Source organism: Carcharhinus amblyrhynchos, chromosome 6, assembly GCF_965287045.1.
Source record: "Carcharhinus amblyrhynchos chromosome 6, sCarAmb.v2.hapA, whole genome shotgun sequence".
Classification (NCBI taxonomy): domain Eukaryota; kingdom Metazoa; phylum Chordata; class Chondrichthyes; order Carcharhiniformes; family Carcharhinidae; genus Carcharhinus; species Carcharhinus amblyrhynchos.
This window is the reverse complement of record NC_137329.1, coordinates 18,071,934-18,091,099: the sequence shown is the minus strand read 5'-3', so window position 1 is coordinate 18,091,099 and position 19,166 is coordinate 18,071,934. Positions and strand designations below refer to the sequence as shown.

The 19,166-nt window shown below is 45.6% G+C and overlaps 1 protein-coding gene across 1 annotated transcript in view; it reads left to right on the top strand.

The window, feature by feature from the left end:
* Positions 1-8,784, top strand: part of chst1 (carbohydrate (keratan sulfate Gal-6) sulfotransferase 1) — a 30,896-nt gene extending 22,112 nt beyond the window's left edge. The window contains exon 2 of the mRNA XM_080189957.1: positions 5,716-8,784. Coding sequence (XP_080046083.1) covers positions 5,736-7,058 — 1,323 coding nt within the window. The 5' untranslated portion in view covers positions 5,716-5,735 and the 3' untranslated portion in view covers positions 7,059-8,784. The remainder of the gene's footprint in view (positions 1-5,715) is intronic.
* The last annotated feature ends 10,382 nt before the right edge of the window (positions 8,785-19,166 follow it).

The window sequence follows — 19,166 nt, the reverse complement described above, 5'->3', positions numbered from 1 at the left end:
TTAAAATTCCTTCAAAATAATTGTTTCCTATGAATGCCATATAGCTGGTCTATTTTCAAAGCTCTTTTCCACTTGTCCACTTCCTTTGTTTAATTCTTTCAAATCCTATTTAGGTCTGACCCGGTTCCTTCATTCCATTTCTAAATGCCTGTCTGTAGGCTTCTGCAACAAGTTCATATACACTTAAGATGGCTTTTCTCATTTCCTCATAATGCCCAGATATCTCCTCTGATGGTGGTGAAAACACCTCTCCAACTCCACCTGCCAACTTGTCTGAACCAACAACACCCAGATGGTCTGTAGTCATTCTAATTCATTAACATGCTTTCTCAAACGAAACAAAAAAAAGGTTTCTACATTCTTCTTGTCAAACCTTGACAGCGCTTGAATACATTTAAACATATTTTGAGTTAAGATGAGTTAATTCTTCCTCATCACATTTCTCAACTTTAGTCTCCATCATTTTAAATTGACGTTCTTTCCAGTTCCAGTTTGCAAAATTCAAAAGTCCTCTTTTTCCCTTTCCTCTCTTTTATTTTCTGCTGAGGCCACTCTCTCTCTCTGTCTCCCTCTTTCTTTTGCCCCTAACTGCAACTCAAGTTGTCTCATTTCTTTATCCTGTTGGGCGGCATGGTGGCACAGTGGTTAGCACTGCTGCCTCACAGTGCCAGGGACCTGGGTTCCATTCTGCCCTCTGCCGTCACTGTGCGGAGTCTACATGTTCTCCCTGTGTCTGCGTGGGTTTTCTCCAGGTCCTCCGGTTTCCTCCCACAGGCCAAAGATGTTAGGTGGATTGGCCATGGTAAAATGCCCCATATTGCCAGGGGGATTAGCAGGGTGTTGGGTGTTAGGGCATGGGTGGATTGCGGTCGGTGCAGAGTCGATAGGCCAACTGGCCCTCTTCTGCACTGTAGGGATTCCAGGGATTTCAGGCTGTTTCGTTTTTAATTGAATGTTAGTCAATTCCAATGATACAAACTGTGTTTCTGGCAATTTTAAATGCTGAGCCATCGCTGAAATAATCTCGTCCTCCCTTGCCCTTTCAAAGTCAACGTCAAATGGTTTGCCAAATCCAAAAGCTTTGTTTTAACCATCTTTTGTAAACCAATTCAAGTGACCTCTCCCACACCCAGAAATCTTTAGCCACTGAAAGAGCCAATTTTTCCCCACAAGGCACTCCCTATTTAAACCAACTGAATGCAACCATCTGAAATTCCTCAACACCCACTACTTCTAAATTCACTAATCCAAAACCAAACAAGGAATTCTAGTTTTTAATCCCAGAAAAAGCCCCATGTTTTGTCAGGATGCCAGATCAGAAACCCCAAAGGTATATTATGAAGCCAGACTCGACCCTAACAATTTTCTATTTTGGCATTAATGTGAGGATAGCTGTGTGAAGACAGTCGTTCTCTGGAGACTGCTGTCTGAGAATCAAAAGTTAGGTGTCTCTCAGTATTTCTGTCCAGAGGGATTAAAAGTCTAGAGATCTAGCAACACATGTAAGTTTGTGTGTTTTGCTAACTGATTCTGAAGATCGTTTTACATCTAAGAGGAATTTTACTTAAATTGGAACCAATAGTGATAACTAGCAGTTGAGAATTATACCTAATCATATTTAAGAATTTCAATTGGTAAAAGTATTGGTAACTGTATTGTTCAATAAAATTTGTTACAGCAAAATGTTCCCAGTGGGTCAATGGAATCACACCTGGAGTGGAACACCTTATGCTCATACTGGTGTCAAAATCAAAAATAGTTGGGGTCTACATTAACTTCATAAGATACCTTGGAGTTTCTGATCTGGTCCCTAACAAGGTGGACAGATTTTTAATTAGTAAGGATTTAATGGGTTATGCTGAGTGGGTGGGAAAGTGGAATTGAGGCCAAGATGAGATCAGCCACGATCGTATTAAATGTGGGGCAGGCTAGAGGGGCTGAACTAGCTGCTCCTAGTTCTTATGGGCTCTTACAAGTTGAGGTGGTGATTTAATATTGATCAAAGTGTCAATTACTGCAGTGAGGAGAGATGAAAGGTTTCAATGTTCCTCAAATGAGGCCATGTAGGTTGAACTTAGAAATTAAAAGGGGGCAATCACATTTGTGATGATACTGTGCTATTAATATATTTTATGTTTGAAGGGGAATTGCTTTAAGATGCAGGGTTTTGTTGTAAGTAGTTGATTTGTCTGGTAGGAATATAGCAGCGAGACACCAATTTTCTAACAGGTCTCAGACTTCAACTTCCAGAGAGAGGAAGAGAGAAAGAGCTGCTACTGCTGTTTTTCAAATTCAAACAGCAACTGCCTGATTGTCTCTCTGTAAGCCTAGCTCCACCCACTGCCATGTGCATATCATGTGCTAATCAACCTTATTAAACCTTACTCTGAAGCCCCAGGGAACAACCCAAAAAAAAACAAAACTGCATTAACTCAGATTAAAACAAATACCGCAGTAATTAGGAACAATTATTCTTCTGCATACTCTGCATATGGGCAGCCAGTTGTAGACAAATGGCACTGTAATCAGAGCTCAAGTAACTCAAGAAACATGACACAAATACATTTCTTAAAGGCACAGTATTGTCACAACCTCTTCCTTAAAATTTACTCAATGTCCCGTCATCTACCTTGCTCAGGGGTACTGAATTCCACATTCTCACAACCCTTTGAGAGAAATAACTTCTCCTCATCCCTGTTTTGAATCTGCCATGCCTTATCCTGAAGTTCTTGTCCTAGATTGCCCCACAAAAGGAGGCATCCTCTTCACATTGACTTTGTCAGTTCCCCTCATCATCTTGTACACCTCAATTAGATCTCTCCTCATTCTTCTAAACTCCAGGGAGTTTAGACCTAAACTGCCAAACTCTCTTCATGAGACAAACCCCTCATTTCTGGAATCAATCTAATGAACCTCCTCTGAACTGCCCCCAATTCAACTACATCCCCCCTCAAGAAAGGGGACCAAAATTGTACACAATATTCCAAATACAGCGCATTTTGCCTGAAGATTCTATACTTGGCATATTGAGCTGCCAGTCCTGCCCCTCCCTCAACCATATCTCTGTGATAACAATTATATATTTCCATGAGTTAAACACCCTCGACTCAACTGCCTGACTTGCCAGTCTCTTTGCGTTAAAATAAATGCCAACCAGCCTTGGCATTTCTCCAAAACCCGGAGCTCAAGTTGGTCAAACCTGTAGCATTTCCCACACACGTCGTCATCCAGACTGGAAGGAGTGTCTACTGATTCTCGCATGCTGCAGTCCCCTTGTCCTTCACATTGTTTCCACCTTCACATGGATGACTTAACTGCCCAATACCTGGTCACTCGCACCTACTCAAAAATAAATTCTTGCAACTGATTGACAGTTAATTGATATACGATCTGGTTAATGTCACAGTATGATATATAGTTGGTTAGTGTCGCAGTGTGATATACGGTCTGGTTGGCGTCGCAGTGTGATATACGGTCTGGTTGGCGTCGCAGTGTGATATACGGTCTGGTTGGCGTCGCAGTGTGATATACGGTCTGGTTGGCGTCGCAGTGTGATATACGGTCTGGTTGGCGTCGCAGTGTGATATACGGTCTGGTTGGCGTCGCAGTGTGATATACGGTCTGGTTGGCGTCGCAGTGTGATATACGGTCTGGTTGGCGTCGCAGTGTGATATACGGTCTGGTTGGCGTCGCAGTGTGATATACGGTCTGGTTGGCGTCGCAGTGTGATATACGGTCTGGTTGGCGTCGCAGTGTGATATACGGTCTGGTTGGCGTCGCAGTGTGATATACGGTCTGGTTGGCGTCGCAGTGTGATATACGGTCTGGTTGGCGTCGCAGTGTGATATACGGTCTGGTTGGCGTCGCAGTGTGATATACGGTCTGGTTGGCGTCGCAGTGTGATATACGGTCTGGTTGGCGTCGCAGTGTGATATACGGTCTGGTTGGCGTCGCAGTGTGATATACGGTCTGGTTGGCGTCGCAGTGTGATATAAGGTCTGGTTGGCGTCGCAGTGTGATATAAGGTCTGGTTGGCGTCGCAGTGTGATATAAGGTCTGGTTGGCGTCGCAGTGTGATATAAGGTCTGGTTGGCGTCGCAGTGTGATATAAGGTCTGGTTGGCGTCGCAGTGTGATATAAGGTCTGGTTGGTGTCGCAGTGTGATATAAGGTCTGGCTGGTGTCACAGTGTGATATAAGGTCTGGTTAGTGTCACAGTGTGATTAACAGTCTGTTGCAATTCAAGTATCATTCTGCCTTAGCTTGAAATGTTGCTGAAATCCTGAAATCCATACTTTGGTTATGTTTTGACTATTTAAAAACCCTGCAGGCCAGCCTCCCAAAGTTCATCCTGTGTTAATGTCTGCTCATCTACTCTGTTCTTCCCATAGGAATTCCATTCACCCACTGCCCCCGTGTTATTGACATTCAGTGTCTCCTGATTCTGTGAGTTTCCAACTGTAAAATTCCCTTCTGTGTTTGTAAATGCCTCCCGTTCCTCACCCTTACCTATCACCATGAAGTCCTCCTGCCCTACACATCTTCCTCATCCCTCTCTTGTTCTTAAAATCTATCTGTTTGTTCCCAGCTTTGAATCACTTCTCCTGATGTATCTTCCTGTTGTTCAGCATCAACACTGTTTTGCTGATAATGCCTCGGTGAAAAGCTCTGGGACGTTTCACCAAATTAAAGCACTAACAAAGTGTTGTTGTTGATAGCCAAATAATCCATTTCCATCACATTGCATTAAGAATAAAATGGGTGGGATATTGGGGGAAGCTCCCCTCCCCCTCTACAAAACTGCTACAAACTCTTTAATGGCCATAAAAAGCCAAAAGTTTGCACAGCCTCAGACTAAAGGGACAATCCTTTAAAACAGAGAGGAGGAGGAATTTCTTTAGCCAGAGAGTGGTTAATCTGTGGAACTCTTTGCCACAGAAGGCTGTGGAGGCCAGGTCATTGAGTGTCTTTAAAACAGAGATAGATAAGTTCTTAATTAATAAGGGATCAGGGTAATGGGGAAAAGGCAAGAGAATGGGGATGAGAAAAATATCAGCCATGATTCAGAGCAGACCCGATGGACCGAGTGACCTAATTCTGCTCCTATGTCTTATGGTCTTATTAAAGGGCAACTTACAATGGCTAAACCCCCTAACCTATACATCTTAAGCCACTAAGGAGCAATTTATCATGGCTAAACCCCCTAATCTTTCAATACTGAAGGACAATTTTCCATGGTTAGACACCAAACCCTACACATCTTGAGACGCTAAGGGGCAATTTACCAGGGCTAATCCATCTAACCTACTCATTTCTAGACTGTGGGATGAAGCTGGTGCACCCAAAGGAAACCCATTCAGACATGGGGAGAACGTGCAGACTCCACACAGTCACCTCAAGGCCAGGATTAAACCCAGGTCTTTGGCAACGTGAGGCAGCAGTTCCAACCACTGTGCCACCAGAGATATGGAGCAAAGGCTGGAAATTGGGCATGAGTTATGGATCAGTCATGATGTGATGGAGTGGTGGAACAGGCTGGATGGGCTGAATGACCTACCACTGTTCATTAATCCAATAAAAAAAGAAACCTCTAAATGTGAATGTAGAACAGTTAAAGGTGCAGACTGGGTCAGGGAAGAGAGGGAAGTGTTCAACAGGAGAATTAAATGACAAGTGATGGCAGCATTGACTTCCTCTGAGTTTTGTGTTCTTGTAGGGTACAGCACAGGACCCTGAATGACCAGACCCAAGCCTACGGCCATGGAGTGTTCCTGGAAAGCGGTGCTCCTGCTGGTCGTGGCCTCGCTGGCCATTCAATACACAGCCATCCGGACATTCATCGCCAAACCATTCACCATCTGCCGCGTCCCCAAGCACACGGGCTGTGACCCGAACCCGGCCGCCCCCTGTGACCCCCGACCCCAGCCCGTCACCCACATCCTGATCCTGGCCACCACGCGCAGCGGCTCCTCCTTCATCGGGCAACTGCTCAACCAGCACGCGGACGTCTTCTACCTGTTTGAACCCCTCTACCACGTGCAGACCACGCTCATCAACACCAGCGCGAGGAGCCGGCAGCCGTCCTCGCCGGCCGCCGACGGCCGCCGCCTGCTGCTGGGCGCCTACCGCGACCTGCTGCGCGGCCTCTTCGACTGCCGGCTCCACGACCTGGAGGCCTACATCAAGCCCGCCCCGGAGAGGCACCGCACCCAGCGGCTCTTCCGCCGCGGCGCCAGCAAGGCGCTGTGCTCGCCGCCCGCCTGCGCCGCCCCGCCGCCGCCGCCCGCCGCCAGCGCCGGCGGGGAGGCCCAGCGGGCGGGGACGGGGACGGCGGCGGGGGAGGAGCGCTGGGAGGAAGGCGAGTGCGTCCGCCGGTGCGGCGCCCTCAACCTGACCCTGGCCGCCCAGGCCTGCAGCCGGCGGCATCACGTGGCCATCAAGACGGTGCGGATCCCCGAGATCGGCGACCTGCGCACCCTGGTGGAGGACCCCCGGCTCAACCTCAAGGTGGTCCAGCTGGTGAGGGACCCCCGCGGCATCCTGTCGTCCCGCATTGACACCTTCCCCGACAGCTTCCGCGCCTGGAAGATCTGGCGCAACAGCGGGCGCAGGCCCTACAACCTGGACGCCTCCCACCTCGCCACCACCTGCGAGGACTTCCTCAACTCGGTGGGCACCGGGCTGGCGCGCCCCGGCTGGCTGAAGGGCAGGTACATGCTGGTCCGCTACGAGGACCTGGCGCGGGAGCCCGAGAGGAAGACGCGGGAGATCTACCGCTTCCTGGGGGTGGCGATGGACGGCAACGTGCAGCGGTGGATTGTCAACAACACGCGAGGGGCCGGGGCCTCGGGCAACCACAAGTACGCCACGGTGCGGGACTCCGCCGCCACCGCCGAGAGTTGGAGGTTCAAACTGAGCTACGACATGGTGGAGTTGGTGCAGAACCTTTGCAACCTGACGCTGGCCCAGCTAGGTTACAAGCTAGTGAACTCCCCCGAGGAACTTAGAAACATGTCTGTAAGTCTAGCCGAAGACAAGAGCTTTCTACCCTTTTTGTAATCATAAATAGTTTGTGCCATTTAGTGATATATTTTTGATATAAGAAGTGTTTTTAAATTGTTGAATTTGAGTTTCGGCCCCGTCATGCCTACCCACAGATACAGCAGGGTTGCCAACACCAGTGACAGCCTTCCCGGTTTAAATGTAATTGACCACACACGCCTTGTTGGTTATCCCACATCCAGCCTCCATCCTTTCAGAAGGCAAATGACTCGTCTTTGCCAGAATATCACAGGATCTCAACAGGAACCAACATATCTATATTAAAATACTTTTCACTGTCAGTCAATCTGCCTTTTTTCTCTACCACATGAACAAAAAACGGTGGAAAATCTCACCAGGTCTGACAGCACCCATAAGAGAGAATAGAGCCATCGTTTCCAGTCTCGGAGCCTATTTCTCCGTCTGCAGTGCGATTCTCAGAGAGTTTAAAAAAAAATTATTTCCAAAACCTTTGTGGGCACGGTAGCACAGTGGTTAGCACTGCTGCTTCACAGCGCCAGGGTCCTGGGTTCGATTCTGGGCTCGGGTCACTGTCTGTGTGGAGTTTGCACATTCTCCTCGTTTCTGCACGGGTTTCCTCCGGGTACTCTGGATTCCTCCCACAGTCCAAAGATGTGCGGGGTTAGGTTGATTGGCTATGCTAAGAAATTGCCCCTTAGTGTCCAGGGATGTGTAGGTTTGAGGGATTAGTGGGTATAATATGCAGGGATATGGGGGTAGGGCCTGGGTGGGATTGTGTTCAGTGCAGACTCGATGGACCGAAGGGCCTCTTCCTGCACTGTAGGGTTCTATGATTCTTCAGGACTTGCTTATATCTGGTCTATTCTGTTCAATCCGGGAAGGTTGGCAACCCCAAAATACACACTGCGGGATGGATTTTACAACCTCGCTCTTCCGGAAAATCCAACCTGAGGTCAACGGACCTTTCCACCGTCTCGCCCACCCTCTCTGATTCCCGTGGCAGGTGGGATGTTAAAATTCCGGCCACAATGTCTCAAATAACCTTTCCTGATGCAACTAAACCCTCGAGATGCACAAGCTTTCAGGGTTCGCCAAGGGTGAATGCTCAACATAATTTTCAAAGCGTCCCTACCAAAATATATTTTAACGCGGATGAAAGTGTTTATTAAAAAAAAGTGAGCTATTGGAATATTTTTTACTGTATCTTTCTAAAATGTCAACTGGTCTTAAGAGGAAGCAACATTTCTGTATTGAAGTATTTTTCATACAATTGTAAATGGCTCGATTTTCCATGTTGTCTCCCTCAAGATTCTCTTGTGATTTTAATGTTGTTTGTTAACTGTGACAGATTATCCAAGTTTCAGTGCCACAACATGTGTGCGTGTGTGTGTGTGAGAGAGGCACTTAGTTCAAGGAGCACGCAACGAAAAGAGGGACTATCAAATGGAAAGGGGAAAGGAGAGCAGACTATTGTGCTGTCCAATACTTCTAGGCTTGGCTGATTTGGAATCTAGACATGGTTACTTGCATCACTGATTAGTAACTTTCAAGAAGTGAGTACTAGACACCAACATTGGTATGTGATCTCAGTACGCAATCACACAGCGTATAACTGTGAATTTAACCTTTTTCTGTGTTTGTTAGTAAAATGCTACAACAAAAAGCATTGTCAAATGATTATTTTGATCGTTATGAGTGCTTTACTTCCAATGTTACTGAATGGTGCCAGAGGTTTGTTGCATAAATATACACTTGAAGTACGTATTGTGTGTACTGCATTTTCTATCAAATTAGTGCACGTTGTTACTCACTGAGAAGAATAACATTTCAATTTTCAAAAATGAATTTCCCAATGACCAAGACTTTTACTGTAACAAATAAACTAAAATCAGCATTTACCAAACACTGGTTAAGAGGCAACTAAGAACATAAGAAATAGGAGCAGGAGTAGGCCATCCAGCCCTTCGAGCCTGCCCCGCCATTCAATAAGATCATGGCTGATCTGTCGTGTCTCAGTTCCACATTCCCACCCTCTCCCCATAACCCTTAATCCCCTCGCTTATCAAAAACCCATCAACCCGCGTCTTAAAAATATTTAGCGAGGCAGCCTCCACCACCTCAACGGGCAGAGAATTCCAGAGATTCACCACCCTTTGAGTGAAGAAGTTCCTCCTCAACTCCGTTCTGAACCGTCCCCCCTTTATCTTGAGGCTGTGCCCCCTAGTCCTACTGTCCTTTCTGAGCGGGAAGAGCCTCTCCACCTCTATCCTATCCATCCCATTCATCTTATACGTCTCAATGAGATCTCCCCTCATTCTTCTAAACTCTAACGAGTACAAGCCTAGTTTATTCAGCCTCTCCTCATAGCTCAACTCCGGTATCAGCCTAGTAAACCTCCTCTGCACTCCCTCCAAGGCCAAAATATCCTTGCGTAAGTACGGCGACCAAAACTGCACACAGTACTCCAGCTGCGGCCTCACCAATGCCCTGTACAGCCGCAGCAAGACCTCCCTACTTTTATATTCAATCCCCCTCGCTATGAAGGCCAGCATCCCATTCGCCTTCCTGACCACCTGCTGCACCTGCAGGCTGGGTTTTTGCAACTCATGCACAAGGACCCTGAGGTCCCTCTGCACCATCGCCTGCTGCAGTTTTTCGCCCCGTAAGTAATAGTCCTTCCTACCAAAGTGGACCACCTCGCACTTGCCAACATTAAATTCCATTTGCCAGTTCCTGGCCCATTCGCCCAGCCTATCTAGATCCTTCTGCAGACTCTCCACACCCTCCGCACAATCTGCCGTTCCACCAATCTTGGTGTCATCAGCAAATTTCGACACCATACACTCGGTTCCCTCCTCCAGATCATCTATATAAATGGTAAATAGCTGAGGCCCCAGCACCGACCCCTGGGGCACTCCACTAGTCACCAACCACCAATCCGAATAGCACGCATTAACCCCCACTCTCTGCCTCCTATTTGACAACCAATCCTCTATCCACGCTAACACCCTACCCCCAACTCCATGCCCCCTTACCTTCTGCAATAACCTCTTGTGAGGTACCTTGTCAAACGCCTTCTGAAAATCTAGAAAGACCACATCCACCGGCTCTCCTCTATCCACCGTGCTGCGTCTGCTCTACCAAGCAATTCCCCTCAAGATGCCTCGCTATTTCCTCCTTGATGACGGATTCTAACATTTTACCTACAACAGACATTAAACTAACCGGCCTATAATTCCCTGCCTTTTGCCTGGCACTCTTCTTAAACAACGGCGTAACATTAGCCGCTTTCCAATCTTCCAGCACTTCCCTGGAATCCAGCGACGTTCGGAAAATAATCACCAAGGCATCCACTATCATCTCCGCCATTTCTTTCAGAACCCTCGGATGCATTCCATCCGGTCCTGGGGACTTGTCCACAATCAGTCCCTCCAGTCTGTCGAGCACCGCCTCTCTAGTAACAATAATGTCATTGAGACCCTCCAGTCCTACCACCTTTCCATCGCTAACGCCCGGCAAATTATTCACGTCTTCCTCCGTGAAGACCGAAACAAAAAAGTTATTCAAGACCTCAGCCATTTCCCCATCCCCTAATACTAAGTCCCCCCTCTCATCCTCTAAGGGTCCAACGTTGACCCTAGCCAGCCTCTTCCTTTTTATATATTTATAAAAACTCTTGCTATCCTTTTTTATATTAAGCACTAGCCCAGCTTCATTGTATCTCCTACCCTTCTTTATCAACTTCTTTGTCAATCTTTGTTGACATTTAAACCTTTCCCAATCCTTGCCCACTACTCTTAGCTACTCTAAACGCCTCCGCTTTTAATTTAACACTTTCCTTCACCTCCTTCGTTATCCACGGCTTAATACCTTTCCTCCTACGGTCCTTTTTAACCATCGGAATAAATTTCTGCTGAGCACCAAGAAAGATCTCCTTAAAGATCCTCCACTGCTCCTCAGCAAACCTGCCTTCCAACGCGCTCCCCCAGTCAACATTCACCAATTCTTCTCTCATCCTACCGTACTCCCCTCTGTTCAAACAAAGGACGCGTGTCCGGGAACCCACCTTCTCCTCCTCCATCTGTACCAGAAACTCCACCATACAATGATCACTCTCCCCAAGAGGATCCTTCACCGCAAGGTCCCTAATTCTACCCGCCTCATTACATAACACCAGATCCAAGATAGCTCACTCCCCCGTCGGCTCCAGCACACACTGTTCAAGGAAACTATCCCGGCAGCATTCCAAGAACTCCTCCTCGAGCCCACTGCGTCCAACATGGGTCGACCAATCAATATGCAGATTGAAATCTCCCATAATTACAGCCATTCCATTTCTGCACGCCGCACTTATTTGCACGTTAACAGCCCGCCCCATCTCCAGATCATTATTCGGGGGCCTATAGACGACACCCACCACCGTCTTCCTCCCTTTGCTGTTCCTAATCTCCACCCACAACGATTCCACGTTCTGCTCTTTGGTTCCTATATCATCCCTTGCTACCACCCTGATGCTATCCTTAATCAGCAGAGCTACGCCCCCCCCCCCCCTTTTTCCTCTCGCCTATCCTTCCTAAACACTTGATACCCCTGGACATTCAGCTCCCAGTCCCTGTCACCTTGCAGCCACGTCTCTGTAATGGCCACCGATCTGCACCACCAGCTCAACCACTTTATTCCTTGAACTAAAGCAAAGCTACTTTCACAATTACTAACCTTAATACAATCAAGATGTGTCTCACAACTCATTCGCTCTGCACTGTACATCTGGTAGATAAATATCATTATAAGGTTGGGTCCAAAGTTTCACCGGATTTTCATTACAACATAGAACATTACAGCGCCGTACAGGCCCTTCAGCCCTCAATGTTGCGCCGACCAGTGGAATCAATCTAATGACCCTCTAACCTAAACTATTCCAATGTTATCCATATGCCTATCCACTGACCATTTGAACGCCCTTAAAGTTGGCAAGTCCACAACTGCTGCAGGCAGGGCGTTCCACGACCTTACTACCCTCTGAGTAAAGAACCTACCTCTGACATCCGTCCTATAATTACCACCCGTTAATTTAAAGCTATGTCCCCTTGTGTTAGCCATCACCATCCGAGGTAAAAGGCTCTCACTGTCCACCCTATCTAACCCTCTGCTCATCTTGAATGCCTCAATTAGGTCACCTCGTAACCTTCTTCTCTCCAATCAAAATAACCTCAAGTCCCTCAGCCTTTCCTCATAAGACCTTCCCACCATACCAGGCAGCATCCTGGTAAACCTCCTCTGCACCCTTTCCAATGCTTCCACATCTTTCTTATAATGCAGCAACCAGAACTGTACGCAATACTCCAAGTGCGGCTGCATCAGAGTTTTGTACAGTTGTAACATGACCTCACGGCTCCGAAATTCAATCCCTCTACCAATAAAAGCCAACACACCGTACACCTTCTTAACAACCTTATCAACCTGGGTGCCAACTTTCAGGGAGCTATGCACATGTACCCCGAGATCTCTCTGCTCGTCAACACTACTAAGAGTCCTTCCATTAGCCCTATATTCTGTATTCCTGTTACTCTTACCAAAGTGAACCACCTCACACTTTTCCATATTAAACTCCATCTGCCACCTCTCGGCCCAGCTCTGTAGCTTATCTATGTCCCTCTGCAAACTAACATCCATCCTCACTGTCTACAACTCCTCCAACTTTGGTGTCGTCAGCAAATTTACTAATCCATCCTTCTACACCCTCATCTAGGTCATTTATAAAAATGACAAACAGCAGTGGCCCCAAAACAGATCCTTGAGGTACCTGAGGTGTGGTAATCGTCATGTTATACTATCTCCAGGCAGCTCTCCCTGCCACAGGAGACAGCAGCCTATATTCATCTGGGACTATAATGACTTTATCTTTTACAGTAATTTCCCTAAATAAATCTCAGTTTTGGTCAATTCCTCTCAGCAGCCATGCAGACCATGCAATCTCCAAGTTGTTGATGCATTTTTTGATGGCGCCTTCCCATCTGCAATCCTTCAGGTGTGATTCCATCAATCAAGTTCCACTTTCTGACACTTATAGCCATAGAGTCATAGAGGTTTACAGCATGGAAACAGGCCCTTTGGCCCAACTTGTCCATGCCACCCCTTATTTTTTAACCTCCAAGCTAATCCCAATTGCCCGCATTTGGTCCATATCCCTCGATACCCATCTTACCTATGTAACTGTCTAAATGCTTGTGAAAAGACAAAGTTCTGTCCACCGCTACTACTACCTCTGGCAGCTTGTTCCAGATACTCACCACCCACAGTGTGAAAAAATTGCCCCTATGGACCCATATGTATCTCTCCCTTAAACCTCACCTTAAACCTATGGCCTCTAGTTTTAGACTACCCTACCTTTGGGAGACAGTATTGACTAGCTGATCTATGCCCCAATCAGTGATCAACCACCCCCGAGTACGGTTACTCATCATCCCTGGCCTTTAGTCCAAGAGTCACTGAATGCAGTAAGAAAAATAACTTCAGATGAATAAATAACAATTTATTTCAGTATTCTGGCTTGAAAAATGGAAAACAACAATGTGGTTGAAATACCAGCTATGCTTGGCTAATGTGAAAGAAAGCAAGGTCTGGGAAAACAGGTCACTACAGATTATTATTGATTGGTTAATCAAAGCATGGTCATTGCTGGGTTCAGATCAATGTCTATCAAACAAGATTTACAAAATTACAAAATAACTTCAAATATTCACTATCAGCTCAAAAATCAAGAGCAAAACAGAAATAAAATACAAAAATACAACATTACAAAAATTAGCTGCGCAAGCCTCAGGCCCACAGTGCCAAGGAACAACAGCTCCTGGGCTTTCCTGAGAACCAACCTCAGTTCACTGAGCAACTACTGCTCTTGGGATTTCCCATGCTCAGTGTTCAAAGCTACAAACGGTTCCCAGGCTTCTCTAGACCCCAGCTGCACCCTGAAGTAACAAGAACACTTGTGTTTCTGCCACTACAGCTCCTGACTGACCTAGTCATAGGAATATAGGAATTAAAAGCAGAAGTAGGCAAATTCAACCCTTCCAACCTGCTCTGCCATTCAATCAGATCATGGCTGATCTCTCCCTGGTCTCAAATCCACCAGCCCACCTTTTCCCCAATCTCCCCAAATCCCTTTTTTTATTGTAGAAACAAATGGGCTGGGATTTTTACACTGGAGCTCCAGTCACTCCATGGGTTGTAGTCCTTCAATCTGGGCCCCGTCCCTGCCCTCAAAACACACCGAATATACACTCCCTCACATCCTTTACTGTGCAAATTATTTGATTTTTCAATGGATTTCTGTTTGGGTTTCTTTCTCCATGACAACCAGATCACGTTGGCTTGTTTCTGGGCAGAGTTAAGTATGGCCGCTATCAAGAGAATAACAACCTATTCGATTAGCACCTCATCCAGAAACTTAGATTTACTCCACCAACAACTTACAGCGACAGCAGTGTGTACCATCTACAAGATCCACTGCAGCAACTTGCCAGAGATCCTAAGACAGTGCCTTTCGAACCCAAGATCTACACTATCTAGAAGGACAAGGGCAATAGACATTGGCAATACTACCCCTGCAAGTCACTCAGCGTCCTGACCTGCAGTTATATCATTGTTCCCTCACTGTTGCTGGATCCAAATCCTTGTTATCTCTTCCCAACAGCACTGAGAGTGTAGCTACACTACGGGGACTGCAGAGGTTCAAGAAGGCCACCACCTTCTCAAGGGCAATTAGGAATGGATGATAAATGCTGATCTTGCCAGCGAGGTCCACATCTTATGAAATAAAAAATGTAGGTTGTCACGTAGCTCATCTGCAATTTCTAGCTGACAATGCTGGTGTAGTTACCCCCCTGCTGAGAAACAAGCTGGGCTCTGCCAGACTAGCTTCACTGAAAACCTTAAACTGTTCTTGCTATTTCAAGTTTGAGTACTCACAATGCAGCTGTGTTCAGAGAGTTTTGCAGAAAGGCATTCCTGCTCATATAGGAACCTTCCAGTGGCATTTGCAGAATGGAGATCCCACACATGTCCACACACTCCAGAGGCATTTGCAGAGTGGGGTTGCTGTTCATTTTAACACACTCAAGAGATATTTGCAAAAAGGGGTTCCTGCACACATCGACACATTCCAGAGGCATTTACAGAGAGGAATTCCCTTACATATCCACACACTTGTGTATGTAGAGAGAGATTCCCGTGCATATCTGTACACTCCAGTGGTAAATGCAGAGATGGATTCCCGTGCATATACATACACTCCAGTGTTATATGTAGAGAGGGTTTCCCGTGCATATGCATACACTCCAGTGGTATATATAGAGATGGATTCCCCTGCACATCCATACACTCCAGTGATATAAGCAGAGAGGTTTCCTGTGCATATCCATACACTCCAGTGGTATATGGAGAGAGGGATTCCCATTCATGTATATATACACTCCAGTGGTACATGTCAAGAGGGATTCCTGTGCATATCCATATACTCCAGTGTTATATGTAGAGAGGGTTTCCCATGCATATCCATACACTCCAGTGGTATATGTGGAGAGGTTTCCTGTGCATATCCATACACTCCAGTGATATAAGCAGAGAGGTTTCCTGTGCATATCCATACACTCCAGTGGTATATGGAGAGAGGGATTCCCATTCATGTATATATACACTCCAGTGGTACATGTCAAGAGGGATTCCTGTGCATATCCATATACTCCAGTGTTATATGTAGAGAGGGTTTCCCATGCATATCCATACACTCCAGTGGTATATGTGGAGAGGGATTCCTGTGCATATCCATACACTCCAGTGATATATGTGGAGAGGGATTCCCATGCATATCCATACACTCCAGTGGTATATGTGGAGAGGGATTCCTGTGCATATCCATACAATCCAGTCGTATATGTGGAGAGGGATTCCCATGCTTATCCATACACTCCAGTGGTATATGTGGAGAGGGATTCCCATGCATATTCACACACTCCAGTGGTACAAGTAGAGAGCAGTTTCTGTACATATCCACATTCTCCAGTGGTGTCTGTAGAGAGGAATTATTGTACATATCAACACACTTCAGAGGTATCCGCGGAGAAAGGTTCCTATACATATCACACGTGTTTCATTGGCAGTTGAAGTATTCTGAGACGTCCCCATGTTGTGAAAAGTGCTGTTTCGCTGCAAGTTCTTGCAAAGCTGATTTTAAGTTTGCATCAGGTGCTGGGCTGAAGAGTTGAACAGCAAGGACCAATAGGGTTGAAAAGGTTAAACTAAATAAGCCTGGTGTTGTGAGACTTCTTACTGTGTTATGAGGATAGAGCAGGGGTGGGATTGTGGTTGGTGCAGACTCGATGGGCCGAATGGCCTCCTTCTGCACTGTAGGATTCTGTGACTAGGGAATTTCACAGTAACTTCATTGCGTTGTTAATGTAAGCCTACTGTGACACTAATAAGTATAACATATAACTTGCTCTGTGGTCATTCTGATGATGTGAAGTGTTAACTCTCCCACACATACCTCCATGGTCTGCTCTCCATCATTCCCTATCCATATTTCAGATTTCCAATGTATTGCAATATTTTGCCTTCTTCTGAAAATAATTTGCTGTTTATGCATCAGTCAAAGGTGACTGGAATGTGCACAGATGCAACAAATATGAATTAATCAGCTGCTTTCCCGCACTTTCCCCGAAAAAAGCCAATCTCGTTCAGAGCTGGAATTGGAACTGCTACTTTCCTTATTCTTCGACAGAGAACGGATCAAATACCGTTGTTAGACCTGCCTCAAGGAGTAGGACCTCTGCTGTCTTAAACATGGAAGCAAAACAGGAAAAAAGATAGCAAGTCATGTTATTTAATTGCATTTTGTGTATCTCAATTCTTAAAACCATAGAAACAGAGAAAATAGAAGCAGGAGTAGACCATTTGGCCCTTCGAGTCTGCTCCACTGTTCATTTTGATCGTGATTAATCATCAAATTTAATATCCTGATCCCCCTTCTCCCCATTTCCCTTGATCCCTTTAGCCCCAAGAGCTATATCTAATTTCTTCTTGAACCCACACAACATTTTGGCCTCAACTACATTCTGTGGTAGTGAATTTCATACATTCACCACTCTCTGGGTGAAGTGATTTCACCTCACCTCAGTTCGAAAAGGTTTATCCCTTATTCTCAGACTATGACTCCTAGTCCTGGACTCTCCCACCATCAGGAACATTCTTTCTGAATCTGCCCTGTCTAACCCTGTTAGAATTTTATGAGATTCCCTTCTCACTCAGTGTAAAAAAAAATCAAAATCCATTTTAGAACAATCCATTAAGGACAGCGGTCCTTTCACGACTAATTCTCTTTTCCCTCACTCTTTTCCTCATCAAGTTGCTTTTTTTCTGCTGATGAGTGTGTATCCCAAGTGCTGAGTTCTCTGGAATGTCGTCCCTAACAGTGGCATGGCAGTGATTTAAGAAGGCAGCTCATCTCCATGTTCTCTTGGGCAATTAGGGATGGGCAGTAAATGCTGGCCTTGCCAGCAATGGTCACATCCCATGGATAAATTTGGGGGAAAATATACTGCTTCAGCACTTACATTTTCCAGAAAATCCCCAGAGCAGATCATGGAGGTATATATGGGAGAGTTAACACTTCACATCAATGACCTTTCATCAGAATGGCTACAAAGCAAGTTATATGTTATACTTATTAGTGTCACAAGTAGGCTTACATTAACACCGCAATGAAGTTACTGTGAAATTCCCTAGTCATAGAGTCCTACAGTGCAGAAGGAGGCCACTCGGCTCATCGAATCTGCATCAAATATAATCCCACCCCTGCTCTATCCCCATAACCCCATGCATTTATCCGTGCTAATCCCCATGGCACTAAAGGGTAATTTAGCATGGTTGATCGACCTCGTTGCCACACCGAGGGAAAATTTAACATGGTCAATGCACCTAACCAGCACATCTTTTGGACTGTTGGAGGTCTGTGAGCTTTTTAATGCTGAGTTTGATTCGTATCAAATAAGGCTGAACGATGAAGCTGATTAAAGTTTGAGTCACAGCCCTCAATCCATTAATAAATGATTCAATTTTTTCACAGGGTGATGATTGGTCTGGAATGAGCTACCAGAGTTAGAACATTGAACGTAGAACACTACAGCACAAACAGGCCCTTCGGCCCACAAGTTGCGCCAATCATATCCATACCTACCAGGCCTATTTATAACTCTCAATCCCATTAAATCCCATGTACTCATCCAGAAGTCTCTTAAAAGACCCCAGCGAGCTTGGTAGTGGTAGAGGCGGGTACAATTTTGTCTTCTAAAAAGCATTTGAACAGTTTCATGGGTATAGAGGGATATGGACCAAATGTGGGCAATTGGGGCTAGCTTAGTGATTAAAAAAAAAGGCGGCATGGACAAGTTGGGCTGAAGGGCCTGTTTCCATGCTAGAGACCCCTATGACTCTATCTCTCCAATTCAGTAACAGTTTGGACTTTAGAAAACATGTATCTTCTGCTCTGTTAATATTCACAATTCAAAGCATTACGCAACAGAAAATATATAGAATAGCATAAAAAGGAATAAAACTAAATGAAGAGAGAACAAAAAAAATGAGTTCAGATTTACTGAAGAGTAAATAGTGTTGAGAGCACAGTTCATTAGATATCATGACTGGTGCCTTATTTGTTGCATCAAAGACAGAAACACAAGTTCCATGCAAGCAAATATTGAAATGCAACCTTTAAAAGGAAGGACGAAATGAAAAGAATAAAGTAAAAGGGACTGAAAGTAAGCTGGAAGGGAATCAACAGACAACTATGATCAGTAAGTGGAACAAATCTTCATGTCTAAAGTGTGTGTAATGAAAATGGAATATGCCTGTGGTTGAAGGCTTGCTGAGTGTTCCAGGCCAATTGACTTGTGCGTTTAAGATACAATTGTTCCTTATGCTGACAGCTGACCTGTCCCTAATATATCTAACCTTTCAGATCGTTGTCTGTAATAATAGAGACTCCAGCTGACCACCAGTTAATAATCAAACGTGAGCTATTTATTTACAAACAGGAACTATATACAAAGTGATGCGATACAGGACATAGAATCACAGAATCCCGACAGT